Source organism: Mobula hypostoma, chromosome 25, assembly GCF_963921235.1.
Source record: "Mobula hypostoma chromosome 25, sMobHyp1.1, whole genome shotgun sequence".
Lineage (NCBI taxonomy): Eukaryota > Metazoa > Chordata > Chondrichthyes > Myliobatiformes > Myliobatidae > Mobula > Mobula hypostoma.
In genome coordinates this window covers 33,861,392-33,888,019 of record NC_086121.1, presented here as the reverse complement: position 1 = coordinate 33,888,019, position 26,628 = coordinate 33,861,392, and the positions used below count along the sequence as shown (strand labels likewise).

General features: G+C 40.0%; 1 protein-coding gene across 2 annotated transcripts in view; it reads right to left on the bottom strand.

The window, feature by feature from the left end:
- Positions 1 to 26,628, bottom strand: part of nphp4 (nephronophthisis 4) — a 427,697-nt gene that overhangs the window by 127,798 nt on the left and 273,271 nt on the right. For both annotated transcript variants that reach the window (XM_063033463.1, XM_063033464.1), the window contains one exon: positions 14,089 to 14,225. In XM_063033463.1, the coding sequence (XP_062889533.1) occupies positions 14,089 to 14,225 (137 nt within the window). The remainder of the gene's footprint in view (positions 1 to 14,088; positions 14,226 to 26,628) is intronic.

Sequence of the window (26,628 nt, the reverse complement as noted above, 5' to 3'; positions counted from 1 at the left end):
TGGATGGAGAACATAAAGGGCGGGAAAGGAAAGAGTCTGATAGGAGGGGAGAGTGAACAATAGGAGAAAAGTATGGAGGAGGGGAACCACGGGAAAGTGATAGGCAAATGAAAAGAGGTAAAAGGTCAGAGTAGGGAACAGAGGGTGGGGGGGGGGCGGGATGAGAAAGGAAAACCTATTTACCAGAAGGAGAAATCGACATTCACTCCATCAGGTTGGAGACAACCCAGACGGAATATAAGGTGTTGCTCCTCCACCCCGAGAGTGGCCTCATCTTGGCACAAGAAGAGGCCACGGACTGTATGGAAATATATCTGCAACCTTGAATTATTTATGAATTTGAAACTTTTGTAAAATGTAATGTAACAAAATGGGGTCTGTGAAATCTTAAGGTGCTTTGCTGGTTTGGGTAAGAAACTTACAGGTGTGTTTCTGTTATATGGAACAAACTATTTTTTTAATGCCAAGCAATTTGTTTTATGGCCAAAGGGGATGTTTTGATAACAGGGAAAAACAGGTTGGAGCTTCAAAAGATCTAATGTGAGAACAAGATAAGGATGAAGATAACAGAAGAATGAAATGTTATGGAATGGAGCAACCTAATAATTGTTCTTTGTAAAGAAAAGGTATAAAAGTACTTTGGTTGAAACATAAGATCAGAGCTATACTTCGAGACAAAACTCGGCTGGAAGTACATCTCTGCTTGCAAGTAAAATAATAAATGCATTAATCATATGATCCACTCTGAATTTATTGTAGCTTGTTTCTTTATACTGGAAGATCTAGCTGAATGGTATACGACAGAATTTGGAGGGCCAACCAAGATTGTTTGTCTAGGTACAACAGCCACGGGATATTCCACGGACAGAACTGCCTGGGGAAACTCCTCGAGAGTTGCGACCAACGAAGAAAAAGTAAGCTTTTTACCCTTGGATCAGTTTCTCTTGTCATGATTCTGATGCATTTGGCATGACGACAGAAACTTCGAGTAAGGAAAGAGGTTGACCGAGCATCTGGGACGCGTGAAAGAAATGTGCACAAACATATCGGATAGTTTTTTTGTGTCGAGGACACTTACATAGGTCAACCTAGCGTCAAGGATGTGTAAAATTTTTCTGAGGTGGTATGAAAAAAGAAATTAGTAAACTATTGGATAACGAAAAGTTGTCAAAGATACCAGGCACTGGAACTAAATGCTGAAATTTATTAAACCCTACAGGATGCTGTAGTGAAAACTGTTAAGTTGTTAGAATATTGGTAAATGTAAATAGAATAAAATAATGATAAAGTAAAAGCTGGAGCATGATGCGTCTTTCACTAATCCAGAAAGAGAAATCAGCACATGAACAAAAAGCAACACTGGAAATAATACAAAGTGTTTAAAGCAGATACAAAAGCTGCAGAGCCAATTTGCTGAACAGAGATGTGCTTTGGAGCTGAAAGAGCGGTAAAGGAAGAATATGGAAATACGGATTGAAATGACTTAGCAGATAAGGTGACCAGATATGGTTATAATGAGGATACCCCCTCCCCCCACGTTACTATCAAAGAGGAAGGAGCCGGGGCAGGAAATCAAAACCAAAATATAGCATAGACTCCCCCGTTCAAGGTACATCAGCTGAGGGATATTGTTAAGGATACCGGGACATCTGTGCCTGAGGATGATTCTAAAGAGTTGTTCCAAGTAATCAGTTACCAGCAAAACATAGTCTTGATGATAAGCAAGGGTTTGCATCTGAAAATACACTCTGCTTTGCCAGAAGCACAGCGACATGCTAGGGTAATAAATGAAGATTTAAAGAATATGATACTGAATGTTATGGGTAATAACAACAGGAACCCAAATAGATGATTTACGTAAAATTACCAGAGGAAAGGAGAACATCCTGCTGCATTTGCATCCCATTTGTGGATGGTGTTACACGGGGTACAAGGATCAATATTAGATCAAGATCATTTAGAGCCAGAACCCACAAATAGATGGTTAAGAACATTAGTATCCCATAGTACCGGCAAACTTAGAAAGATGTTGGGACTGTTTGATCCCAGTGATCCTACACATACTGAAACATGGATACTTAAAGGAAAATTATTAGAGCATGAGAGGAGGAGTTAGATTTTAACTTCATGAATACTCTGGAGGCAGCTAAAGTGTTTTCCCTTTGGGAAAATACATGGGATATCACGTGGGGAAATGTAGGCCCGGGAGAAGCCAGCAGAGAGATTATAGAAGGGAAGTAACACCGCGCTGGAGTGCACCTTCACCTAATCAGGGAAGCTGTTTTGGGCTCAAATCTGCTGTTTCAGCTGTGGTAATGTGGGTCATTATGCTCAAAACTGTACAGCAAACAGTTAATGTAATTTAAACCCTAACAAAATCAGAAATTGAAGTTGCAGAAGGGTCAGAGTATGTTGGAATTTTGGTTAATATGCGATTTTGTGCTTTGAACTTGTTGAATGTTGTTTACTTGTGCATGATGAATAACTTCCAACATTTCTTTGTTTTGGAGCCTTAGAGTAACAACAATTTCCTATTGTGGTAACGATTTAACCATAAGGATAAGAGATTTTCTGAAATGATTTAAAGTGTGAATGGCTTTGCATGTAAAGTGTGGTCGCAACTGAGTTTACTTGAGTGACAGGAAATTTGTGTGTGCGTGTGCGTGTGTGTGTGTGTGTGTGTGTGTGTGTGTGAGAGAAAGAGAGAAAGAGAAAGAGAGAGAAAATGCTGTCTTAAGCGACTGTGCCTTTAAGAGGTTGCATCAATGTGTTAATGCGTGCCACGCCAGCAAGCAGATTTTTCCCTCTTCCTTGGTCCTTTGAAAAAATGTGTGAAAGCCTTTCATGATGGGTATTTTAAATTTTGAAGTTACTTCAAGGAAGAACAGTACAAGAATGTTTTTTGTTTTGTCTTGTCCGTTTCTTTTGGGGTTGTGCTTCTTTTTATCATGGAATTGATTTTAGAAGAACTTAGATTCCATACTCACCATATGTAATCTGAGTTGAGGTAGAAATTTGTGAGTCTGTATTCTGGATATGAGATGCTCACATTTCTGAGGGAAATGGGAATTTGGGGAAAATTGTTCATTGGAAGATAATTAAACTGGAAATATGAAATTAACAAATTTGGAAATATTCAAATATTTTGAAAGCAATTCTAAAAGTTGCTTTACTAATAAGACTGCTTTCTTTTATAGAATATAAAATACGTTTTCCGAGACTTTTGACATATTTATTTTGAGTTTGAGATTCCTTGGGAAATAGTTTTGATGCAATCAGTGCTTTGTCATGTAAATTGCAAATGGAAGAAGGAAAGGAGTTTCCCCAAGGGGCTCTTCTTTATTACAGTATGTGTATGATCTCCTGTCAATCTCCCCAAGCAAGAAAGTCTGTGAGCAGGACTCCCTCTACATTTTACATAAAATAGTGAAGAAAGTACATAAAGTATAAAAGCAGAAACTACAGTTTGTACAACCAGACGTTACTCATCAGGGACATACCTTATCATAGTCATTGATTAAGTCATTGATTAAGGTTCGGACTGAAGCAATAGTTGAAGTCACACAACCTCAAGAAATGCAGCACTGGATTTTAGATTATGCCACTATTGTTAGGCCTCCCCAGAAAATACCTCTTCCCAGTCAATCAGATCCGTAATACTCCAAAAACTGAAGAAGCATTTGAACATATAAAAGAAGCAATGACATCTGCCTCAGCTTTGGGCCTCCCAGACCATAAGAAGCACCTTCTGTTCACCATGAATGGTTTCTTCAGATCGTTTGACTCAGTATTACCATAAGACCATAAGATATAGGAGCAGAAGTAGGCTATTCAGCCCATCAAATCTGCTCCGCCATTCAATCATGGGATGATCCAATTCTTTCAGTCATCCCCACTCCCCTGCCTTCTCTCCATACCCTTTGATGCCCTGGCTAACCACGAACCTATCTATCTCTGTCTTAAATACACCCAATGACTTGGCCTCCACAGCCGGTCGTGGCAACAAATTCCACAAATTTACCACCCTCTAACTAAAGTCATTTCTCCACATCTCAGTTCTAAATGGACATGCTTCAATCCTGAAGTCCTGCACTCTTGTCCTAGAATCCCCTACCATGGGAAATAACTTTGCCATATCTAATCTGCTCAGGCCTTTTAACATTCGGAATGTTTCTGTGACATCCGCCTTCATTCTCCTGAACTCCAGGGAATACAGCTCAAGAGCTGCCAGACATTCCTCATATGGTAACCCTTTCATCCCTGGAATCAATCTCGTGAAATTTCTCTGAACCTTTTCCAATGTCAGTATATCCTTTCTAAAATAAGGAGCCCAAAACTGCACACAATACTCCAAGTGTGGTCTCACGAGTGCCTTACAGAGCCTCAACATCACATCCCTGCTCTTATATTCTATACCTCTAGAAATGAATGCCAACATTGCATTCGCCTTCTTCACCACCGACTTAACCTGGAGGTTAGCCTTTAGGGTATCCTGCACAAGGACTCCCAAGTCCCTTTACATCTCTGCATTTTGAATTCTCTCCCCATCTAAATAATAGTCTGCCCGTTTATTTCTTCCACCAAAGTGCATGGTCATACACTTTCCAACATTGTATTTCATTTTCCACTTCTTTGCCCATTCCCCTAGACTATCTCCGTCTCTCTGCAGGCTCTCTGTTTCCTGAATACTACCCGCTCCTGCACCTATCTCCGAAATCTCATCCCTAACAAACGATTCCAACAACTTCCCAACCACTGATGTCAGGCTAACAGGTCTATAGTTTCCTTTCTGCTGCCTCCCATCCTTCTTAAATAGCAGAGTAACATTTGCAATTTTCCAGTCATCCAATACAATGCCAGAATCTATCAGTTCTTGAAAGATCATTGTTAATGCCTCCACAATCTCTCCCGCTACTTCCTTCAGAACCCAAGGGTGCATTCCATCAGGTCCAGGAGATTTATCCACCCTCAGCCCATTAAGTTTCCTGAGCACCTTCTCAGTTGTAATTTTCACTTCCCTGACACTCTTGAATGTCCAGTATACTGCAGATGTCTTCCACTATGAAGATTGATGCAAAATAAACATTCAGTTCCTCTGCCATCTCTGTGTCTCTCATTACAGTATTTCCAGCGTCATTTTCTATTGGTTCTATATCTACCTTCAACTCTCTTTTACCCATTACATAATTTAAAAAGCTTTTAGTATCTTCTTTGATATTAGTCAACAGCTTCCTTTCATAATTCATCTTTTCCTTCCTAATGACCTTCTTAGTTTCCTTCTGAAAGTTTTTAAAAGCTTCCCAATCCTCTATCTTCCCAATAACTTTGGCTTCCTTGTATGCCCTCTCTTTTGCTTTTACTTTGGCTCTACCTTCATTTGTCAGCCACGGTAGTGCTCTCCTCTTATAGGGAAAGACAAAGGCCAATTGTTTTTTCAGTGCTCAGACCCAATAGCTCCTTACCCCTACTAGGCAAATTAAGTACGAAATTGAGCCCAGAAGTTAGAATTACTTGTTGTGCAACTCTTATGGCCACTCTCCTCCAAACCCTCCACAAAGAGGCAGACAGCAATCCATACTGCTATGAAACTGTTACACAAAAAGTAATAAAACCTGCTTGTAGACCTTACAGATACTCATATTGTTAATGCCAAATTAATTTTCTTTTTTGACAGTTCAGCCTTAATGTAATAATATGGGAAAAGCTGGGTTGTAAGCAACACAATAGTATATGGCTTCACCCTGATAAACGCATTGTGGCCCCAGGTAAATTGGTACTGTGGATTGCCCCATGTGTTCACAAGTTCACACATGGGAGCAAGAGGAGAATGATTGATTAAATAAATCAAACTTGGTATGCTCCTGGAGTATCTGCGGACAATGTATGGGATGTGAAATGTACCTTACAAAATCAGGGGAACTGGTATAAGTAACAGGGGTTCATACCCTGCCGTCAGTTGGCTTTTTTGTACACTTATGGATAGACTTTATTGAATTGTCTTAATGTAAAGGGTATAAGTTTGCTTTGGTGATTATTGTTATGTTCTCAAGATGGTTTTAAGTATTTCTTTGTAGAAAGAATGATGCAGTTACAGCAGTGAAACATTTGTTAAAGGAAATAATCCTGCGATTTGGGATTCCCTGGAAACTATCTAGTGACAACAGTATCCGTTTCACGAGTAAAGTAATTAAAGAAGTAGGCAAAGCCTTACAGGTGGACCAACATTTCCATTGCAGCTACCATCCTCAGTCAGCGGGTTGACTGGAAAGGATTAACAGAACAATTAAGTATAAACGTATAAACTTAGCAAAATGTGTGAGGAAACTGGACTAAAGTGGGAACAGGTGCTGCCTTTGCTTCTGGTGACTATTCAAGCCAACCCTAATAGAATCATTCATCTTTCCCTAATGAAATCATAATGAGACAGCCCTTGTGCACGCCATCAGATACGCCTTTGGGAGTTAAGCAGATGGATGTACATAACCTGTACGAGAGTTTTCTAAACTATTGTTTTGTGCTAAAAAAAAAGCATTAGCAGATATCATCAACAAATAAAAGAAGCTCAGCAACTGTTAGCAGACACTAAGTGCCATGACATCGACCCAGAGATTACGTGGTGGTGTTGACATTTAAAAGAAAGAATTGTTTGGAACCTTGATTTGAAAGATCATTTCAGGAATGCTGGTTACTAATACTGCCATTAAGGTAAGAGAAAATCCATCATAGATTCATGCTTCTCACTGTAAAAAGGTACCTAATGATGTGGAAAAAATATATAAAATCACTGAGAGTCCAAATGACAGCAGTTGGATTAGCCCTTGTCTTTTCTCTGACAGATGCAATTGCCACAAACAATTTCTTACGGTTGACTTGCAAATATGCCATCAGAACCAATGTCCTAAGCTGCTGGATTTGTATGGATGTCCAGGCACATGAAAGCGGGTGTGCTTTTGTTACCTGTGCCCTTTAACAGAACAGAGGTGAACTGTGACATTAACTGGTCCAAGCTCTCTGCCCTGGATATGTCGGTGCAACAATGCTGGGACTCAGAAACATAAACAACTTCCTCCAATTTACGTCACAGCCAGAATGTCCCTGGGGGAAGATGGGGATATAAATTTGGAAACAACAAGTGCTATAGAGCAACACTCACAACACACTGGAGGAACTCAGCAGGTCGGGCAGCATCCGTGGAAACGATCAGTCAACGTTTCAGGTCTCAACCCTTCATCAGGACTGAAGAGGGAAGGGGCAGAGGCCCTATAAGGAAGGTGGGGGGAGGGTGGGAAGGAGAAGGCTGGTAGGTTCCAGGTGAAAAACCATTAAGGGGAAAGATAAAGGGGTAGTGGACGAGAAGCAAGGACGGGATAGGCAGGAAAGGTGAAGAAGGAATAGCGGAAAGCACAATGGGTAGTAGAAGGAGGCAGAACCATGAAGGAGGTAGTAAGCAGCTGGGGGAGGGGGCAGAGTGAAACTGGGATAGGGAAAGGGAGGGGGAGGGAATTACTGGAAGTTGGAGAATTCAATGTTCATACCAAGGGGCTGAAGACTACCTAGACAGCATATGAGGTGTTGCTCCTCCAACCTGAGTTTAGCCTCATCATGGCAGTAGAGGAGGCCATGTATGGACATATCCGAATGGGAATGTGAAGCAGAGTCAAAGTGGGTGGCAACCGGGAGATCCTGTCTTTTATGGCGGATGGAGCAGAGGTGCTCGACGGAGCGGTCTCCCAATCTGCGTCGGGTTTCACCGATGTAGAGGAGGCTGCACGGGGAGCACCAGATGCAATAGATGACCGCAACAGACTCACAAGTGAAGTGTTGCCTCACCTGGAAGAACTGTTTGGGCTCTGAATGGTGGCAAGAGAGGAGGTGTAGGGACAGGTATAGCACCTACGCTTACAGGGATACGTGCCGGGTGGGAGATCCGTGGGGAGGGACAGGTGGGCCAGGGAGTTGCGGAGGGAATAATCCCTGCGGAAAGCGAAGAGGGGTGGAGAGGGTTTCCCTTGTCCTCACCTACCACCCCACCAGCCTCCAGATGCAGCACGTTATCCTCTGCAACTTCCGCCACTTTCAACAGGACCCCACCACTAAGCACGTCTTTCCCTCTCCACTTTGGACTTTGTTTTGTTCAAGTGAGGAGGCATGTGTGCCCTGATTGGACAAGAAACAAGAATGTTGTATTTACATGCCAGATGAATTAGAAGACATAACTCACTTTGCAGATCCTATCCGAGAGGCCATCGAAAAGGTTAAGAAAGTGGGAGACCAGTTTCACAATTATAACACTCCAGTTAGAGGATGGTGGGCAATATATCTTACATGATGATATATCCGTTGGTGTAATAATAATAGCCATTATTCTTTTGTGATTTATGTGAAGTATAGGACTAAGAAGGAGAGTATACTGAAAATGAATACCTGTTAATCCAGACTAGGAAAAGGGGATCTTGTTTAAATAAAGATCTGAGACTGTATCATTACTTGAATATTCAAAATTATTTTTCATACTGTACTCATACAATTGTGTTTTGATGATTATGGTATTGTCATGAAATGACAAAAAGCAGGGAATGTGGAAATCTATCTGTAACCCTGAATTATTTACGAATTGGTAACTTTTGTAAAATGTAACAAAATGGGGTCTATGAAATCCTAAAGCACTTTTCTGGTTTGGGTAAGAAAACTTACAAGTGTGTTTGTATTATACAGGAACAAGTTATTTTCTTTGATGACAGGCAATTTGTCTTATGGCCAGAGGAATTGTTTTGATAACAGGAATCAACAGGATGGAGCTTCCAAAGATCAAATGTGAGAACGAGATAAGAATGAAGATAACAGAGGAATGGGAAGTTATGGAATGGAACAACCTAATCACTGTTCTTTGTAAAAAAGTATAAAAGTACTTTGGTTGAAACAGAAGATCAGAACTATATTTCGAGACAAATCTTGGCAGGAAGTACATCTCCCATTGCAAGTAAAATAATAAATGCATTAATCATGTGATCCACTCTGAATTTGTTGTAGTTTGTTTCTTTATACTGGAAGACCTAGCTGAACAGTACACGACAACCGACATGTCAGAACGGGAATGGGAAATGGAATTAAAATGTTTGGCCACCAGGAAGTTCCACTTTTTGCGGATGGAGCAGAGGCGCTCAACGAAGCAGACTCCCAATTCATGATGGGTCTTACCGATGTAGAGAAGGCTGCATCATGATCACCGGACGCAATAGACGACCCCAGCAGATTCACAGGTAAAGTGTTGTCTCACCTGGAAGGACCGTTTGAGGCCCTGAATGGAAGTGAGGGAGGAGGTGAATGGGCAGGTGTAGCACTTAGGCTGCTTGCAGGGATAAGTGCTGGGAGGGACCCGCGGAGGGAGCGATTCTTGCAGAAAGCTGGTGGGGGGGGGGATTGGGGGTGCAAAGGAAGGTAAAGATATGATTAGTGGTAGGATCCCTTTAGAGATGGCGGAAATTATAGAGGATGATGTGCTGGATGTGAAGGCTGATGGGCTGATAGATAAGGACAAGAGGAACTCTATCACTGTTAAGGAAGCAGGAAGATGAGGTGAGCGTGAATGTTAGGAGAACTGGATGAGGGCAGCATCAACAGTAGAAGGGAAACATTGTTCTTTGAAGAACAAAGACATCTCTGTTGTCCTGGAAAGGAAAGCTGCGTCCTGGGATCAGATGAAACAGAGTCAAAGGTGTCTCCAGAAATGGAGGCAGAGATTGAGAAAATGGAGGGAGGTGTCAGAAATAGATCATGTTAATTTAAGGACAAGGTGTAAATTTGATGCAAATGACAAGCTCAGCATGAGTGCATAAAGCAGCATAAATTTGCTGGTCTTGTACTTTATGCTTCTACCTGAGAATCCCAGTATCCTAAATGCTTTATGAATCAGCAAATTCATACCACTTTCAAGGGTTTATGCCCAGAATTCCAAGGCTATATTCTGGAACTTCTGTGCTTGCACACCCTTCAAAACAGTCTTTTTATATTATTTTCTGTTTTTCTGTCGGCCAAAGTACATTGCTAATACACTGAGTTTTATTTGCCAATGCCACTCTGCAGGCTATTACTATCATTCCACTGTTTATCTGTGTCTTCTGCAATTCTGGTTTATTCCGCATGTGAGTCAGGAACATTATCTTTTTTGTTAACTATCTACTTCATGGTTCAATATGGATTTTTATCCCTTCCATACATGAACACAAAGCCTAAATAAAATTACAATAAACATGTGGTGCAGCAAAAATTAGTTTTACTTTCGCAAAGTGCACAGCATAAACCTAGTAATGGCAAAGCAGTACTTGCCTTTCATGAGATAACAACCACTACCATCTTGCATATAGTACAGAAACCTAAACTTTTGATTTAAAAGTGAACATACTAACAATTAAAAGGCTACAAACTAAAATTCAGACTGGAAAACTAATTTCTGATACAATATCAAAGTTGCTGGAGAATGCAGCAGGCCAGGCAGCATCTCTAGGAAGAGCTACTAGCTCTTCCTTCAGTTAGTCCTGACGAAGGGTCTCCGCCCGAAATGTCGACTGTACCTCTTCCTAGAGATGCTGCCTGGCCTGCTGCGTTCTCCAGCAACTTTGATGTGTGTTGCTTGAATTTCCAGCATCTGCAGAATTCCTTGTGTTTCTGATACAACATGTTATTTCATATTTATTTCACAGTTAGTGAGTTGCATAGAGTTATCATAGAGTTAGCCTTAATCCTTTTTCATCCGACTCAGTGCTTAAATTAGCTAAAAATCTGTTTATTTTCCATTCTTGGGCCTGGGCCCCATCACACCAATCCAGCCTACAGTTTCAATCCGGCCAGGAAGCCACTCCAGCAGTGGCTGCCGCAGCCATACCTGCACTCTCGAGAGACCAGCTCACCAAATCCTTCAGGATACCGCAAAACGCCAGGTCGTACAGACGGTTTGAAAGCACAACTCCCAAAGGGGAATTACAGGCTGCAAATTGTAGTGATCGTGGTCCAGTAAAAGTATATTTAATATAACAGTTAGTAGCTTTGTTTGCTGCCTGCTAAATGTCACCGTGTCTTGCCAGTGCCATCTTGGTAAGGAGCACATTCACTACTGGTCAGTTACTTTAATTCTGAAGTTTTATTGGCCTTTAACAAGTAGATTCTGTTGGCAATTAACACCTGTATTATCATGCTGTAATTGTTGATTAATTGTGCAAATAAGGAATTTGAACATCCACAAGATCACCAAATAGTATCCAACTAGTCAATTTTTGTTTGAACATGTCACTACTTTATTCAAACATTAGAACAGTTTGGTGACAGGGGCCATCATGTTCTCCCTGTGCACAAGTAAGTAAAGTGTGACTGAGACACAAGTGCAAGTTTTCAGAGTCCAGTTAATCAATGATAACAACCCTGCTTCAGATTCTACCTCTTGCACACTAGGTTTTGTTTACAATCTGCATATCTTTGGTGTGTGGCAGGAAATTGGAACCCCTAGGAGAAATCCACACTGCCACGGGAAGGAGATGCACACAGATTCCACATAGACAATACCGAAGGTCACCCTCCTCCTGGATCCATATTCAACCGGTATGTGCACTGTCTGATATACCTAAGCACTTGATTCTTAATGCTAAGCACTGAGATTTTTCGCATTGTAATTATAATGAAAAGAACTTTTTAAGAGATACTGATATTGCAGTATTCCTATGTCAGACTCAAAAGATACAAGATCTATAAAATTCTGGAACGAGGTTTTTAAATAATTGATGTAGCTACTACAAACACAAAAGACTTCCCCAATGTGTTGTTTGTACAGAAAGTGCACAGCACAACAATTAAAGATATTGATTAGCTAAAACAAAAACAGAAAATGCCAGAAGTACTCAGCCACATCTGTGGAAGGAAAGGATCAGAGAACCTTTGTCAAAACAGAAAGAGAGGTGAAGGAAACTTGCAAAGCTGTAGGGAGGGTGGGAGACAAGTAATGTCTCTCACAGAGTGAAACTGGGGTGACCATGAGGAAAAGCTACAAACAAGAGTGAATGTGAGCAGTTAGAAAGCCTGAAATGTAGAACAGGACATGTCCTCAGATAGACGAAAGCAAGAAGCTGAACTAATATCACAGATGGATGACTGATACAGATGGAAAAATCATGTTGTAGGATTCAGTATTGAGTCTGAAAGCCTGCAACATGCCAAGGCTTTCAGACTCCTCAAGCTTCTTTGGGCCTTGTACCCACTGTGACAGCACAGGAGACCACAGGCCAATAGGTGACAGTAGGATGGGACACTCAGCATCGCTCCTGCTGACTGAGTACAAGTGTTTTCCAAAGCAAGTACCCAACCTACATTGGAGAGGGGACTATGAAATGCAATGCACTAGAGTGGAAGTAGTGCAAATGAATTGCTGTTTCAGTTGATAAGACTGAGTCCCTGGATGGTGGACAGGGAAGAAGTGAAAAGACAAGTACTGCATTGCCTGAAGTCACAGAGCTAAGAACCATAAGTGTGTGTGGCGGTGGGTGGGTTGTGAAAACAGAAAGAGAGATGAAGGAAACTTGCAAAGCTGTAGGGAGGGTGGGAGACAAGTAATGTCTCTCAGAACAGAAGATTGGACCATGGAGTAATGAAAGAAAGGGTCTCTATGAAAATCTGATAGGGGAGGAGAGGGAAAGGTACATCTGCTAGTGAAATCTCTTTGAAGGAAGTGAAAATTGTGAGGTCCAGAGGAGGTTCACAAGGATGATTCCAGGAATGAAAGGGTTATCAGACGAGGAACACTTGATGACTCGGGGTCTGTACTCACCGGAATTCAGAAGGATGAGGGGGGATCTCACTGAAACCTTTTGAATGTTGAAAAGCCTAGACAAAATAGATGTGGAAAGGATCTTTCCCATAGTGGGGAAGTCTAGGACAAGGAGGCACAGCCTCAGGATTAGGAAGCGCCCTTTCTAAACAGAGATGTGGAGAAATTTTCTCCTCCTCAAAGGGTGGAGAATTTGTGGAATTTGTTACCATGTGCAGCTGTGGAGGCCAGACCGTTGGGTGTATTTAAGGCACAGATTGATAGGTTCCTGATCGGACATGGTATCAAAGATTACGGGGAGAAGGCTGGGAACTGGGATTGAGGAGGAGAAAAAAGGATCAGCCATAATTGAATGGCGGAGCAGACTCGATAAGCCAAATGGCCTAATTCTGCTCCTATGTTTTATGGTCTATGGTCTAAAATTGTGGAGAATAATCTGTTGAATAAGGAGGCAGGTGGGTGGAAGATGAGAACCAGGGGATCTCTATCCTTGTTCAATCCCAGAGGAGAAGAGGTGAGAGCAGAAGACTGGAAATAAATGAGATGTAGTTTTAGGCTTCAATAGCAGTGGCAAGTGGGAAGCTACAGTTCAGAAATTAAGGAAATGTTTGAGATGCCCCTGTAAGGTAAGTCACATGGCCATAGCCAATACAATGGAAACGGAGGCAATGAGAAAATGTAATAAAGTCCTTACAGGTGACAGGATGTAACAAAGTAGTCGAGACAATCGTGTGTCAGTACGTTTGTAATGGATGATAATTGACAGCTAGCCTAACTCCATAAAAATGAAACAATCAAATCTATTAGTTTGTATCAACACACACAAAATGCAGGAGGAACTCAGCAGGTCAGGCAGCATCTATGGAAAAAAGTACAGTCGACGTTTCAGGCCGAAACCCTGCCGAAGGGTTTCAGCCCAAAACATTTTTCTATACTTTTTTCCATAGATGCTGCCTGGTCTGTTGAGTTCCTCCAGCATTTTGTGTGTGTTGCTCAGATTTCCAGCATCTGCAGATTTTCTCTTGTTTGTGATTTGAGTTCTTTTGTATCCCTCAATTCTCTTAAAAATATCAGCTCAAGCTCCTTATTAACAACAGGAACTGATCTTGAACAAATTCTTTGATTGAGAGCCTGAAACAAAAAAAATAGTTACACATCTTCATTGCCAAAGCATTGTATCAATAGCCAACCCTCCAGTTTATAATTTCAGGTTTGTTGTTTCGGGAGTTATAATCTCAAACTAATCAGATCAGTTTCAAAATGAACTAAATCCTTACCCTCCAATCTCTGTTCCCATGGCCATGATTGGTGGCTGGGTTGATGTAATAGACAATTCTCGCAATTGTTCAACCAAAGGGGAACTTGGACCTGCATTTGAGTCCATATAAATGATGCTGCCTCGTTGGAGAGCTTCCTAGATGTATATGAAAATCAAATTCAATTATATATTGCATGTAACTTTCAAAAGACTGCTATATAAACGATGACCTAGATTTTGCAGTATTTTGTTGGCTAGACTACTTTAGTAAGTTCCAAGGAAAACATAAAAACAACATTATACAATTTGATTTTTGACATTGACTAGATCTACAACATGCTTTATCCTCTGCTCTACACCAATCTACATTGGAAAAAGACATGCATTTAGATATACGCAGCACAGTAGGCCATGGACGAAGTTTGTCACGGGGCAAATTGGAGGTAGTGATGCAGAGCAGGTTTCCTCCTAAAAAAAAGAGATATCTCAGCATAAACTATTCTAAAATGACCTTTACATATACTGAAGTTTGAAGACAGTGTGTGGGACCAATGGCCTCTATGTATATACACAAAATACACACTTAATTTACAACAGTATTCCACCTGTGCCCGGGGTGAAGGTAAACATAAAATTGGCTTAAATATAGCATGGGTAACAGCAAAAAGCATTGAAAACCATTAATATTCATGAGCATAAAATAAAAGTCATTAACAAACTTAATCCATTAGTCAGATCGCCAATGTTCATGGAACGCAGCAGGCCTGCTGCATTCCACCAGCATTTTTTTGTGTGTGTTGCTTGAATTTCCAGCATCTGCAGATTTCCTCGTGTTGCCAATGTTCATTCCATTTCTTTAATTGGCTTTTGTTATTTTGTGGCAAAAGCAACGATAGGGCTATTAGCATTCACTAAAATTAAGTGCAATATGAAAAGCAACTTCCAATGGGTAAATCTGAAAATGGCTCAGTCCTCCTTTGTAAACTGCACAAGTAGACTACCAGATGGCTTCCCATTAATGCTGTCTGACCTGCTGAGTTCCTCCAACATTTTGCGTGTTGCTTTCGATTTCCAGCATTTGCAGACTTCTCCGTGTTTATTGTTTCCCATTCAAACGTTCAGAATGAGTTTATATTTCTGTTCTAATGTTGAAGATAAGGACTGAAATTGTGCATTACAGGGAGGCCATTATATTAGCAGTGAAACCTTACAGTGCGTTAGTTATATCCTATCATTCCGGCCTAAGTATGCTTTTGACATAATCGTTAATCATATTTGCTACAGAAACCTCCTAAGGATTAAATATTATTAACACTTGTGGAGTCATCATCATCATCATAATCATATGATGTGGGTGATCATGGTCTAAACACCATGATTGTTCTTGGCAAATTTTTCAACAGAAGTGGTTTGCCATTGCCTTCTTCAGGTCAGTGTCTTTACATATGGGCAACCCCAGCCATTATCAATACGTTTCACAGACTGTCTGTCTGGCAATCTCTGAATCAGTGACTGCAGAGATATCGTGCTTTCTTACTTTATACTTTCTTGTTTATTTTGAGTTGGTCACAGCTGGTCGCATAACCAGGACTTGTGATATGCACCAGCTACTCATACAACCTGCTCTCATTGCTTCATGTGACCCTGAATGGGGGGCTAAGTAGGTGCTACACCTTGCCCAAGGATGGCCTGCAGGCTAGCAGAGGGAAGGAGCAACTTATACCTCCTATGGGAGAGACTTATCTCCATCCCACCATCTAAAGTGTGAAGTACCAATCCTAAAAATTTTAAATATCGTCAGAGTATTTAAAAGAGTATTTCTAGTTACTTGGTTTATCTTTCTTAACTAATCCAATCTTAATTAATCTCTATTTAATATGCATTTTTATTTGCTTTTGTCATTATTCTAACTTTTGTCAGACTCAGCACTCATCAATATCGATTTTTCTCTCTGATAAGCTGAAGTAGACAGATACTTATCAACCCTCACTGACGACCCGACAGCTAGGGTGACCACACTGACCCTGGTAACTATAGTCCATAAGCGTAATGTGTATTGTAGGTAAGATAATGGAAACAATAATAAAGAATGAGCTGGAAAAGCAGCTGGTAAGAACAGGTATATTAGCAGAAAGACAACATGGGTTTAGAAAGGGGAAATCATGTTTTACTAACACACAGCAGCTCTATGAAGAGACAACTAAAATTTATGTTAACAATAGAGTGGTTGATATTATGTATTTGGATTTTCAGAGGCTTTTGACAAGGTACCCCACAGAGAGGTTAATAATCAAATTGTAGGAGGTAGTGAATCAGGGCAAATGGGTGCAGAGTTGGCTCAAAAAGTGATAACAATGAATTAAGATGAGAGGATCATTTTCACAGCTGGAGTGGAGTTCCGCAGGGAATAGTTTTGGGGCTGCTGCTGTTTTTAACTTACATTCATGATTTGGATAAGCATATAACAAGTAAACTAGTAAAGCTTGCCGATGACACAAGATCAGGGGAATCAGCTGATAACACTCAGGCAGCAGAATCAATAGTTAGATCGAAACAAAACCCAAATGTGGGCAGCTAAATTTCAGATGGCAGGTGAAATTTAATGTAAGTAAATATATGAAGTATTACATATAGGAAGTGGAAATACTAGTTATAAATATGCAATGGGGGGTTGAGTTAGAAAGTGCACTGTATGAGAGGGATTTGGGCATCCTGGCAGACCAGTGGTCCCCAACCTCCGGGCCGTGGACTGATACATTGCCGCGAAGAATGCAGCGGTGTGGCGGTAGCCGGTTTTTTTAGTCAGCTTTTTTCTTAAAGATGTGCTGGGTGCGTTCCGGCTACCGCTGCACTGCTGTATTCTTCACAGCAATGTATCAGTCCGCGGCCCGGAGGTTGGGGACCACTGTGGTAGACTCATCTCTCTCAATATCTAGACAATGCACAGAAGCAATTAGGAAGGCTAATAGAACGTTGGGCTGTATAATGTGTTCAGTGGAGTTCTTGTCGAGACGTTCTCATAAAGCTGTATAATGCACTTGTGAGACCACACTTTGAGTGCTATGTACAATTTTAGTCTCTGTATTGTGTGAGGAATGTAAAGGCACTGGAGAGAGTTAGAGAAGAGTGACTAGACTCATTCCAGTTCTGCTGGGTATGAGCAATGAAGAAAGATTGAAATAATTAAATCTTTTTAGTTTAAGTATATGTAGAATGAGAGGAGACATGATAGAAGTGTTCAAAATCATTAAGGGTGTAAGTAAGATGGATACCAGCTGCTACTTCAAAATTTATCCCTCATCAAGGACGCAGGGTCATTGGTGGAGACTGGTTAAAGGGAGATTTCAGTCTAACATCAGGAAGCATTTCTTTACACAGTGAGTTGTGTAGTTGAGAGTAGTACCATAGAAACTTACAAATATAAACGTGATAGTTATTTCAACACACTATGTAAACAGGCATTTGGCAAGCTTTGTTGGGCTGAATGGCCTGTTTGTGTCAAAAACTCTCCAATGTTCTAACTAATTTAGTAAAAACTCAGCCAACCAATGGAATCGCAACACTCAACACATTCAGGTGCAAATTACACAAACTTCTACAAAGTGTTTGTTCATTGTTTTTATTATTATTATTACCCAAGAGAGGAGTTTATGCTCCATAGCCTTACTGAAATCTATCCTTCTACTTCAAATATTCACTTAACAGAATGGCACTTCAACAAAATTACATTATTGTACTAATTCCACTGTACTCACCAATAACATTGATGGATATTTACAAAACTAAGTTACAGCCTTGGATCAGAAGAATAAACAAGAGCCCGCAATTTACAATTTGGAGATTGATTGAGTGATCTAGCACTTTGCTGTTTCTGAGAAGATTCTGGGAAGCAGTGAGTATGAACTTCGAGATGAAGAAACTACAAGACCAAGGTTTGACTCCATTTCACCAATTAATGCTTCCATCATTCTCTGATTAAAACAATAAGGAAGATTGAAACATTGAGGTGAATGAAAGCACCAACTACCTGCCTTTTATTCGCTGATGGGATCTCTCTGCTGCCGGAAAAGGAGCCTGTGTAGCCTATTGCTGTGTCTAGAGGGTAGGCTTCTGCATTCGAGCAGTGTCTCTCTCTTTCGATAATGTTGGAGGATATTACCAAGGTTCTGCATTTATGGATTTGGACTATGGACTATGGACTTTTTCAGTCTTATGGTCTTTCTATTCTATGTGTTCACCCATTCTTTCTCGTTGTTTATCTTTTGAACTGAGGTGGGTATATCTGGGATGCTAGGTAGCACCGCTGAGCCCTCTGGAGACGTCGTGGGCTTATCAACGAAACGTCAAAGAAGGAGGGTGCTCACCTGATGACCCCGATGACATACTTACCCTCCATCCTTGTCACCACTCCAAGCCCACTGCCAACATCAAGAGTGCCAACTTACCATAGAGATTGAAACATTAAGTCCTGGTAGCTCTACATTGTGCGGCAGGAGGGGGGTTTGGGATCGTTGTTCTTGTTGAGTTTTGTGCAGAGCGAGGAGGGCTCTGGGGGAGGTTAATGTTTTAAGTGTTTTTGTTAGTTTTTTGTGTGGGGAGAAGGAGATTTAGGGTCCTATGTTCTTGTTGCGTTTCATGCAGGAGAGGGGGTTTTGGGGCCAATGTTCTTGTTGCATTCTGTATGCGGGGAGGGGAGTTTGGGGAGGGTTGATTATAGTGTTGCTGTTCTTTTTCTCTGTGTGGGGAGGGGTGAGTTTGCTTTTTCTCTCTGAACCGACTTCCATGATTTTTCTTTGTTTCATAGCTATCTGGAGAAGAAGAATCTCAGAGTTGTATACTGCATATGTACTTGGATAATAAATGAGCCTTTTAATCTTTAATACTGATGGATATTTACAGAAATAAGTTACAACTTTGGATTAGAAGAACAAACAAAACATCTATTACACAGGATGGCAGAAAATAAACAAATGCATACATACAAAATACACTTGAAGGTCAGATGCCTAATTTCCATCAGTGTTCCATTCGGTCTCGGGCTGTATTTGAGAACTACCATTCCATTGTTCCAGTGATTATACTTCACAAGAGGTTCTATTATTCATAAAAACCTGAATGTTACATCTATAACATTCTCAGGGAAGTTCAGCACAGGAGCAGAATGCAGTATTATACTAATCTTTAAAATAGTGCCACTTTGAAAGAATAGAATGGGACCTCTCCTTGTCAACAGCCCAAAAACCTCTTGAATGCTGATGTATTTGTAGTTTGTGTGAATTTCTAGTTTAAAAAAATACTGGAAATACTCAGTAGGTCAGATAGTGCCTGTGGTTTTTCTTTGTGAGGTACCCCTTTAAATTTATTACCAACTAATTTCACGGCATGTTTGTTCTGATCTTGTAACCAATCATCCATGAAAAACATGCGTTCAGGATATTTTCAAACAACATAGTTTGATATATCTAATATGGTAAGGCTTTATAAAGCCATGGTTAGGCAGCAGCTAGAATATTGTATACAGTTTTGGTTGCCATGTTTTAGGAAGGATGAGAGTGCACTCGAGTGGGTGCAGAGAAAATTTGCCTGAATGTTAACTAGGATGAAGTGTTTCAGATAAGAAGAGAGACCGTTAAATGCTGAGTTGTTTTCTCTGGGGCGCAGGAGGCTGAGAGATAACTGAGCTCTCTAAAACTATAGGGTATGTGTTTAGGACAAAGGATATACAGTTCAGAGGGGACCTGAGGAAGAACTTTTTCACCCAGAGGATGGTTATCATCAGGAATACACTAACTGAATGTGTGGTGGAAGTCGAGAGTCTCAGAACACGTAAGTAGAAACTAGATAAGCAAGTTAATACACCAAGTCATATGAGGCTAGCAATGAAGTGATGATAAATGAGAACAGTATAAGTAGGCACTCGATGGGTGGCATGGACGTGGATTGCTGTATGGCTTTGTGACCTTTATTTTTGCAGTGAGAGAGATTGCATTGCAGAAATGAAACAGTCAGTTATTACAGTTTCGATTTCCTGTTTACAAACAGATTTCCAATTGAACAGTTCTATTGTGTAGTGGTGATTAACAGTGAAAAATGCATACTGCTTCAGGCTAATTAATCACAGATAGTCTTCAACTCAACTATGATACGCATAGAGGCTTATGAGATCTGAATATTTTGAATGATCTATAAAGCAACTATCGCTTTCTAATTTATTGGAAACGTAGTTGAACATTTTATTTTCTCTAGCAAAGTCATTCTTGTGTAAAATCATTTGTTTAAAAACGTATAATGTTTCATTTGGAATACATACAGTATATCAAAATACCACTCTACTACACTTATTGTTCTGGTAGAGAATGATTAATGGCTATTCTATTATACAGAACAGAACCAAAATCTAATGGAACAATGCTTCTTAGTGGTTCAATTTACAAAATGGTTACCAGTCTAAAACTCCAACCTGCAGTATCAATTACCCAGGTAGTGCTTCATGTCTCAGTCCTGCCAAGTAATGCACAAACATGTGTATATTAACAAAGACAATTCACTTCACCACAGTTGAAACACAAATCTCTTGACTGAGCATATGTATGCTCAAAACTTTGACTTCCATTTTGAATAAGTTCTAAACTTGCAAGGGGTTTCAAAGGATTCTTTGCACGTTTAAACCAGATTTAGCTGGAATTAAACCTAAGTGTCAAAGCCAATAAAACATTTGGAGCCAAAGTAGAGTCATACCAAGCCTAATCTCAGGTTTTAACAGGATGTTCTTTTTGCAAAGTAGTCAGGGTTCTATGATAACTTTACAGTGCCAGAATAAATACATTTTAGGACTGAGAAGAATTCATGCAGGTCGTATTACTTATCTAGACAGCCTAAGTGCTCTTCAGCACCTTATTCAAGGGAGCCCAGAGCAAGTGTCCGTAAGCTATTCATCTTTAGGGGCACTGCAGTCATATTAGCTACTGTCCTTGTCCACATTGTTCTGGTAGGGAATGATCAACAGTCATTTTATTAGACAAAACAGAACCAAAATCTATGGAACAATGCTTCTTAATGGTTTAATTTACAAAATGGTTACCAGTCTAAAATTCCAGCCTGCAGTATCAATTACCCAGGTGGTGCTTCATATCTGAGTCCTGCCAAGTAATGCATACATATGTGTAGATTAACAAAGACAATTCACTTCACCACAGTTGAAACATAGATTTCTTGCTAGGCTTAGATAACAGGCAGCAGAGGCAAGAATCATGAATGAATTTTACTCCTCTTAAGCCAAGGTGGTTAAACTAATTTTTGAACTGCTTTGGCAATCTTGTCTTGAATTTAGCTAACTCAATAAAATCTACCAAGCAACCTTCAAGTTCTGCTGGACTAGTTGGTTCATTTGAACACAACCTTTTGCTGATGCAAACATTGGGAAATTACATTTTAAGTGTATTATAAAAAATATAATTCACTTCTGAATGATAAATTTTGTAGCTTAATGAATATTTAAATATAATCTAAGCTTGGTCAAATCAGTTTAGAATCCACTTACACTATACAAGAGTATTTTAGTCATGTGATTGGTACTATAGATGTATGGTCTGAATATGTAAGCCTAAAAATTGCTTTGTGTTTACTTGTGGTATTAGAATAAATGTTCTCCCTGTATGTGGAAGTTGCATAAAGAGCAAAGTTCATGGAGCAGTACGCTCTGTTTCCCAATGTGACATTGCAGTCAATCTGATTGTTTCAGTACAGCTTTCCCCTTTGACGTACAGTCACTATCATGGTCATTGCAATGTAACACAGGGATCTCTTCATGTACTTTATAAAGGGGCAGACCTACACCCTGCTTAGTGCTACTTTGTAGAGTGCAACTCTCATGTGTTCTTGGCCTTTGGCCATTGAGGCCATAGTAAGTAAAGACCCATTCTGCACCTGATTCATATGGCACTTTTGGTCCTAGGGATATACAAAAAGGTGAAGTGAGGTACCAGTAAATAAGCAACACTTCTTCAGATGAGAGGTGGAGTAGCTGCCCCACAGCACCAGAGACCAGACTCAATCATAAACCTGGGCTCTGTCAGTATCACGCACTCTGTCTATATCAAGTTTAAGTGTTCCATGTGTGAATTGAACTTCTTCCAGGTGCTCTGGTTTCCTCCCACATCTCAAAGGCATGCAGTTGGCAGGTTAACTGACCACTACAAATTGCTCGCTTCTAGGTAGTATATAGGTAGAGGTTTCAGGAATGTAAGGAGAATGAAGAAAATGGATTAATCTAGGATTAGTATGAATGGGGGGCTGTTAGTGCAGACTCAATGGGCTGAATGGCCTGTTTCCTCAATAATTCTATGCCAATGAATGGATGGATGCTATAAAGATGAGTGATGGGAAAATCCTGCTAAGGAGTCAGGGGTGAAGAACCATGTCCCATGAGGCAAGGGGGTTATGCAAACTCTCTGAGGATACAGCCATAACTCTTAACCCTTTTCAGACAAGCTGGCAGGGAAGTTTCTGTAGGAACATGAGTACTGTCTCTGAATACCTGCAGTGAAGGCAGATGTCTGCCCACTCTGATTGCTCCTGAGGACCGAAGGAGAAGTTGATGAAGTCTCCTCTCCTTGAGTGTGAAATTTTGGGTGGATTCTCTAATGCATCCTTGAGCAGTGAACCATGAGATAAGCAGCCAGGAAAGATCTTGAAGCTACATTGCTGAAAATTACATTGACCCTGATCTCTGTGGGAAAAGCATTCAAAGCACATGTAAGACTGTACAGGCTGACCACCCATTTTCCAGAAACTGATGGTTCAGTACTCCTTTTAATTCAGATCCAATTACAAGGCCAAGTATCGCTCACTTTTCATGAAACGTCTGTTAATTCTGTACAGACATTTGTTAATGAATTTAACATGAAGGACATTCTTTGGTTCACTGCTCAAGGGTAGGAGAAGGTAAAACCTTCAACACGAAAGAATAGCTGGCATAAGTTGTGGCCTGCCTTGATGTTGTTAGTGCACCTGAAGAAAAGCTTGACGATGATTTTACAGGATTTTGTGTACCAAAGGAGAAAATAGTTGTTTATGATTTGCTTGTGTGTGCAAAAAGTGTTACAGGACCTCCTTTCAAAGATATAGCAAGTAGTCTTAATGAAGCAAATCTACATGAGTGGATCATTGTCAACGACGAAACACCTGTTGTGCATCACCTTATGGATTCAGAAATTATAGGCAGTGTTCTGAATGCTGATAAAAACACTGCAAGTGAAGAAGATGGTAGCAATGATGATGAAATGGATGAAACTTAAAGATTTACTATTGACAAGTTAATTGAGTTGTAGGGTGATTTAATCAAATGATTAGAGAAACGTACCTTTGTGACGGAACAAGAGCTAATCAATTTTTATTTGATGCAACAAAAATTACACAGGGAGATCAAAACTTATGAAACAACTTCACCTGGATGAAATGTTTAAAAAGGTAACCAAAAAGCAACATTCTTTGTAAGCACAGCAATTAATAAATTTACATTATTTTTTGTTTAATTAATAAAGCTTTAAGCTTCTACAGTGCATTTTTGCTATTATTATTGCATGACCTCTTTTAATCTGGTAAAAACATTAATCCAGCAAGGCTCAGGAACCGAGGGTGCTGGAAAATTGGTGGTCAACATGTATTAGAGTTCTGGGATCTCACAATTCTCAGTGAGGACAACCAATATACTTGGAGTTTCTGATTCTTTGACAGATAGGCAAGCTTGTCTTCACTGATCAGGGCACTGACTGTAAAAGTAGAGAAGTTATGTTGTAAGAAGGTTGTGGAGGCTTTGAAGAGGATGCTGAAGAGGTTTACCAGGATGCTGCTTGGATTAGAGAGAAAAAGATAAAAGGGAGGTTGTATAAATTTGCGTTGTTTTCTCTGGAGCATCAGAGACCGAGGGGCAACCTGACAGTAGTATATAAAATTATGAGACACATAGGTAGAGTAGATAGAGTCTTTCTTCCAGGGTGGAAATGTCACATATCAGAGGGCTTAGCTTTAAGGTAGAAGGAGGAAAGTTCAAAAAGGTTTAAAAGACAAGCTTTTTTTTTATGCAGAGTGCCCGATGCCTGGAAAACACTGCCAAGGAAGTGGAGAAAGCATATGTAATAGCAATGTTTAGGAGGCATTTTGACAGGCATATATAATAAAATGTTAGGGAAACAAATTTAGTAAAAGTTAGTACAACCCAACTAAAGTGTGAGCTTTAATTTTTCAGACCAGGAAGACTGAAACTCTAACTACAGCTAAATATTGTGTGTTGCAATGCTGTTGATGTCACTTAGGGGAGTTTTATCCTTGTGTTAAGGAAAATGAAAATCACAGCAAAAGATGAGGTGATGAACTTACCAAAAGGTACTAAGCATCCAGAATTGAGTGCAAACTGTTCTGCTCTACAGTAACCTGCTTTTCAACTGCATTGCTTTTTTTATTTGTGCAAGTAAATTTTTATCTCCTTTTTTTAGACTTAACTGTGATTGCTGATATAATCAGGTCAATAGATTAAACTCTTCCCTGCTTTATTTACAAAGCAACAACCACTAATTATGACGATTTTCCCTTGTTCAGCCAAGTAATGATATGCATATTATTTATGTAGCTATTACTGTTTCAGTGAGTTTACTTGGAACTTTTGGAGCTCTAAATATGCTCTCACAGGATAATATGCCTAAAGTGGCTAAAATTATCATACTGAATCAAAGCTATTGTAAATTTTACATTATGACTTAAAGTAACCAACAGCTCAACCAGAAAATAGAGATGGAAATGTGGAAGTTTTTTTTGTGACCTATTAAAGCTCCTACCTGGAGTGAAGCAACAGAGAAAGATAAATTCTGAGAGCTAAACAGCTGCTGCATTGTTCCCCTTCTCGAAGTGTTAGTACTTGGATACCAAGAAGAAACCTGGGAAAGAGATAACTACAGAATAACAAAACAAATTGCAACTTAGCTGTGATTCTGAAACCTTGCTATTCCTATATAAGACTTTTAGTTATATCAGGACATTTAACCTTTTGTGGGCTATGTGCTAACTAAAAAACCCATTGTGGGATCCATAGATCCTACCAGAAATGAAGAAGAGTATGCTCCTTCTGCCATTTTCACTTAGTTTCTCTGTGCTTCCAACAAAGAAACACAGGTTTCTCTTCAGAATCTCAAATGCTCCTTACCTATTTTGAGTGCACAACTGTCACCCCACCTCAGCAATGAGACACTATGGACCACCTTTTGCACTACCATGCTCTTGACTTTGATTGGTTCTTTGTTTTTATTGCACTGAGGTCCTGCTTTTGCACGTTTTTTCAATGTATGGTACAAATGTTTTATTTATATTATGTGTGCTGTCTGTACTATGTGTGTGCTATACTGTTGCAAGCAAATTTTTCATTGTACTGTACTCTACTGTACTTGTACACATGGCAATAAATTTGTCTTGACTCTCCAGAGTCAGGAATTTCCATGTTTTGGTGGGAATGTTACACCTTTGTTAAGGAGACTGAGAATATCTTTCAATGGTTTGCTCAATCTTCCTGATAACATCTTGCCAAGATGGAGCTCAGAGCAGATTTGTTGTTTTGGAAGTCCAGCGCTGAGCACGCAAGTATCATGCTCTGCCTATCAGGCTCAGCTGAGTATGTCAAATTCTTAATGCTGGTAATGCTGGTGGAGAAAAGACATTGATGTTGTCTTGCTTATCCTGCCAGTGAATTTAAAAGATTTTGTTCATCCAGTGTCAATGATACATCCAATGCTTTGAACTTCCTGATGTAGATTGTCTGATCCTCAGAAAGATACTGGAAACAAGCATTGCTCGAGAGACCGTAAGCTTTGTACTGGATCTGAGGTCATAATTTTCAAATACTTATTTCCATAGACAGTTAATGGCTGTGCTGACTTCAAAGCTGCCTTTCATCATCTTTGAAAGGCTTATTCTCCTGAACACTTCAATGAACACATTGACGATGGTATGAAGCTGTCGTTAAAGCTGTGCATTTGCAATTATACTATGTCTCAATAACCAAGGCTGGAGTAACTTAGCTCCAGATTCAAGAAAACACTCTCCATTTGCCTTGTAGATTAGCTTGTTTCTGTTCTTCCAAACAATGAGCAGCAATGGGTAACAAACTGTTGCACTCCAATTGTTTCCTAGCCAAATTCAGCTCATTCAGCACAGACTAGTAATCAAATCTAGAATCTTTTTATTCTGTTGTCACTCTGCAGCTTTTCATTTCTTAGGCCTTCCCAGGGCCATCATACTTAATGTCACAACTGATCAAAATAATATTCAAGCAGGATCTAAATCATCATCAGAAGTCTCTCTTTCCATCGTATAGCTGCCAGTCAAGGAAGGGGAGAAAATCAGTAAAAGCTACAAGCAGACTTGCAAGTGCGGAAGTGCAGAACGCAGAATTAACATTTCCCCTGACAATTGATGAGGGAATATTTGAATCACCAGATAAAGAAATCAGAAGCAATGATAATGATTTCATCATAAATGGGGGAAAAATTTTAAACAGGGTGAAAATAATTAA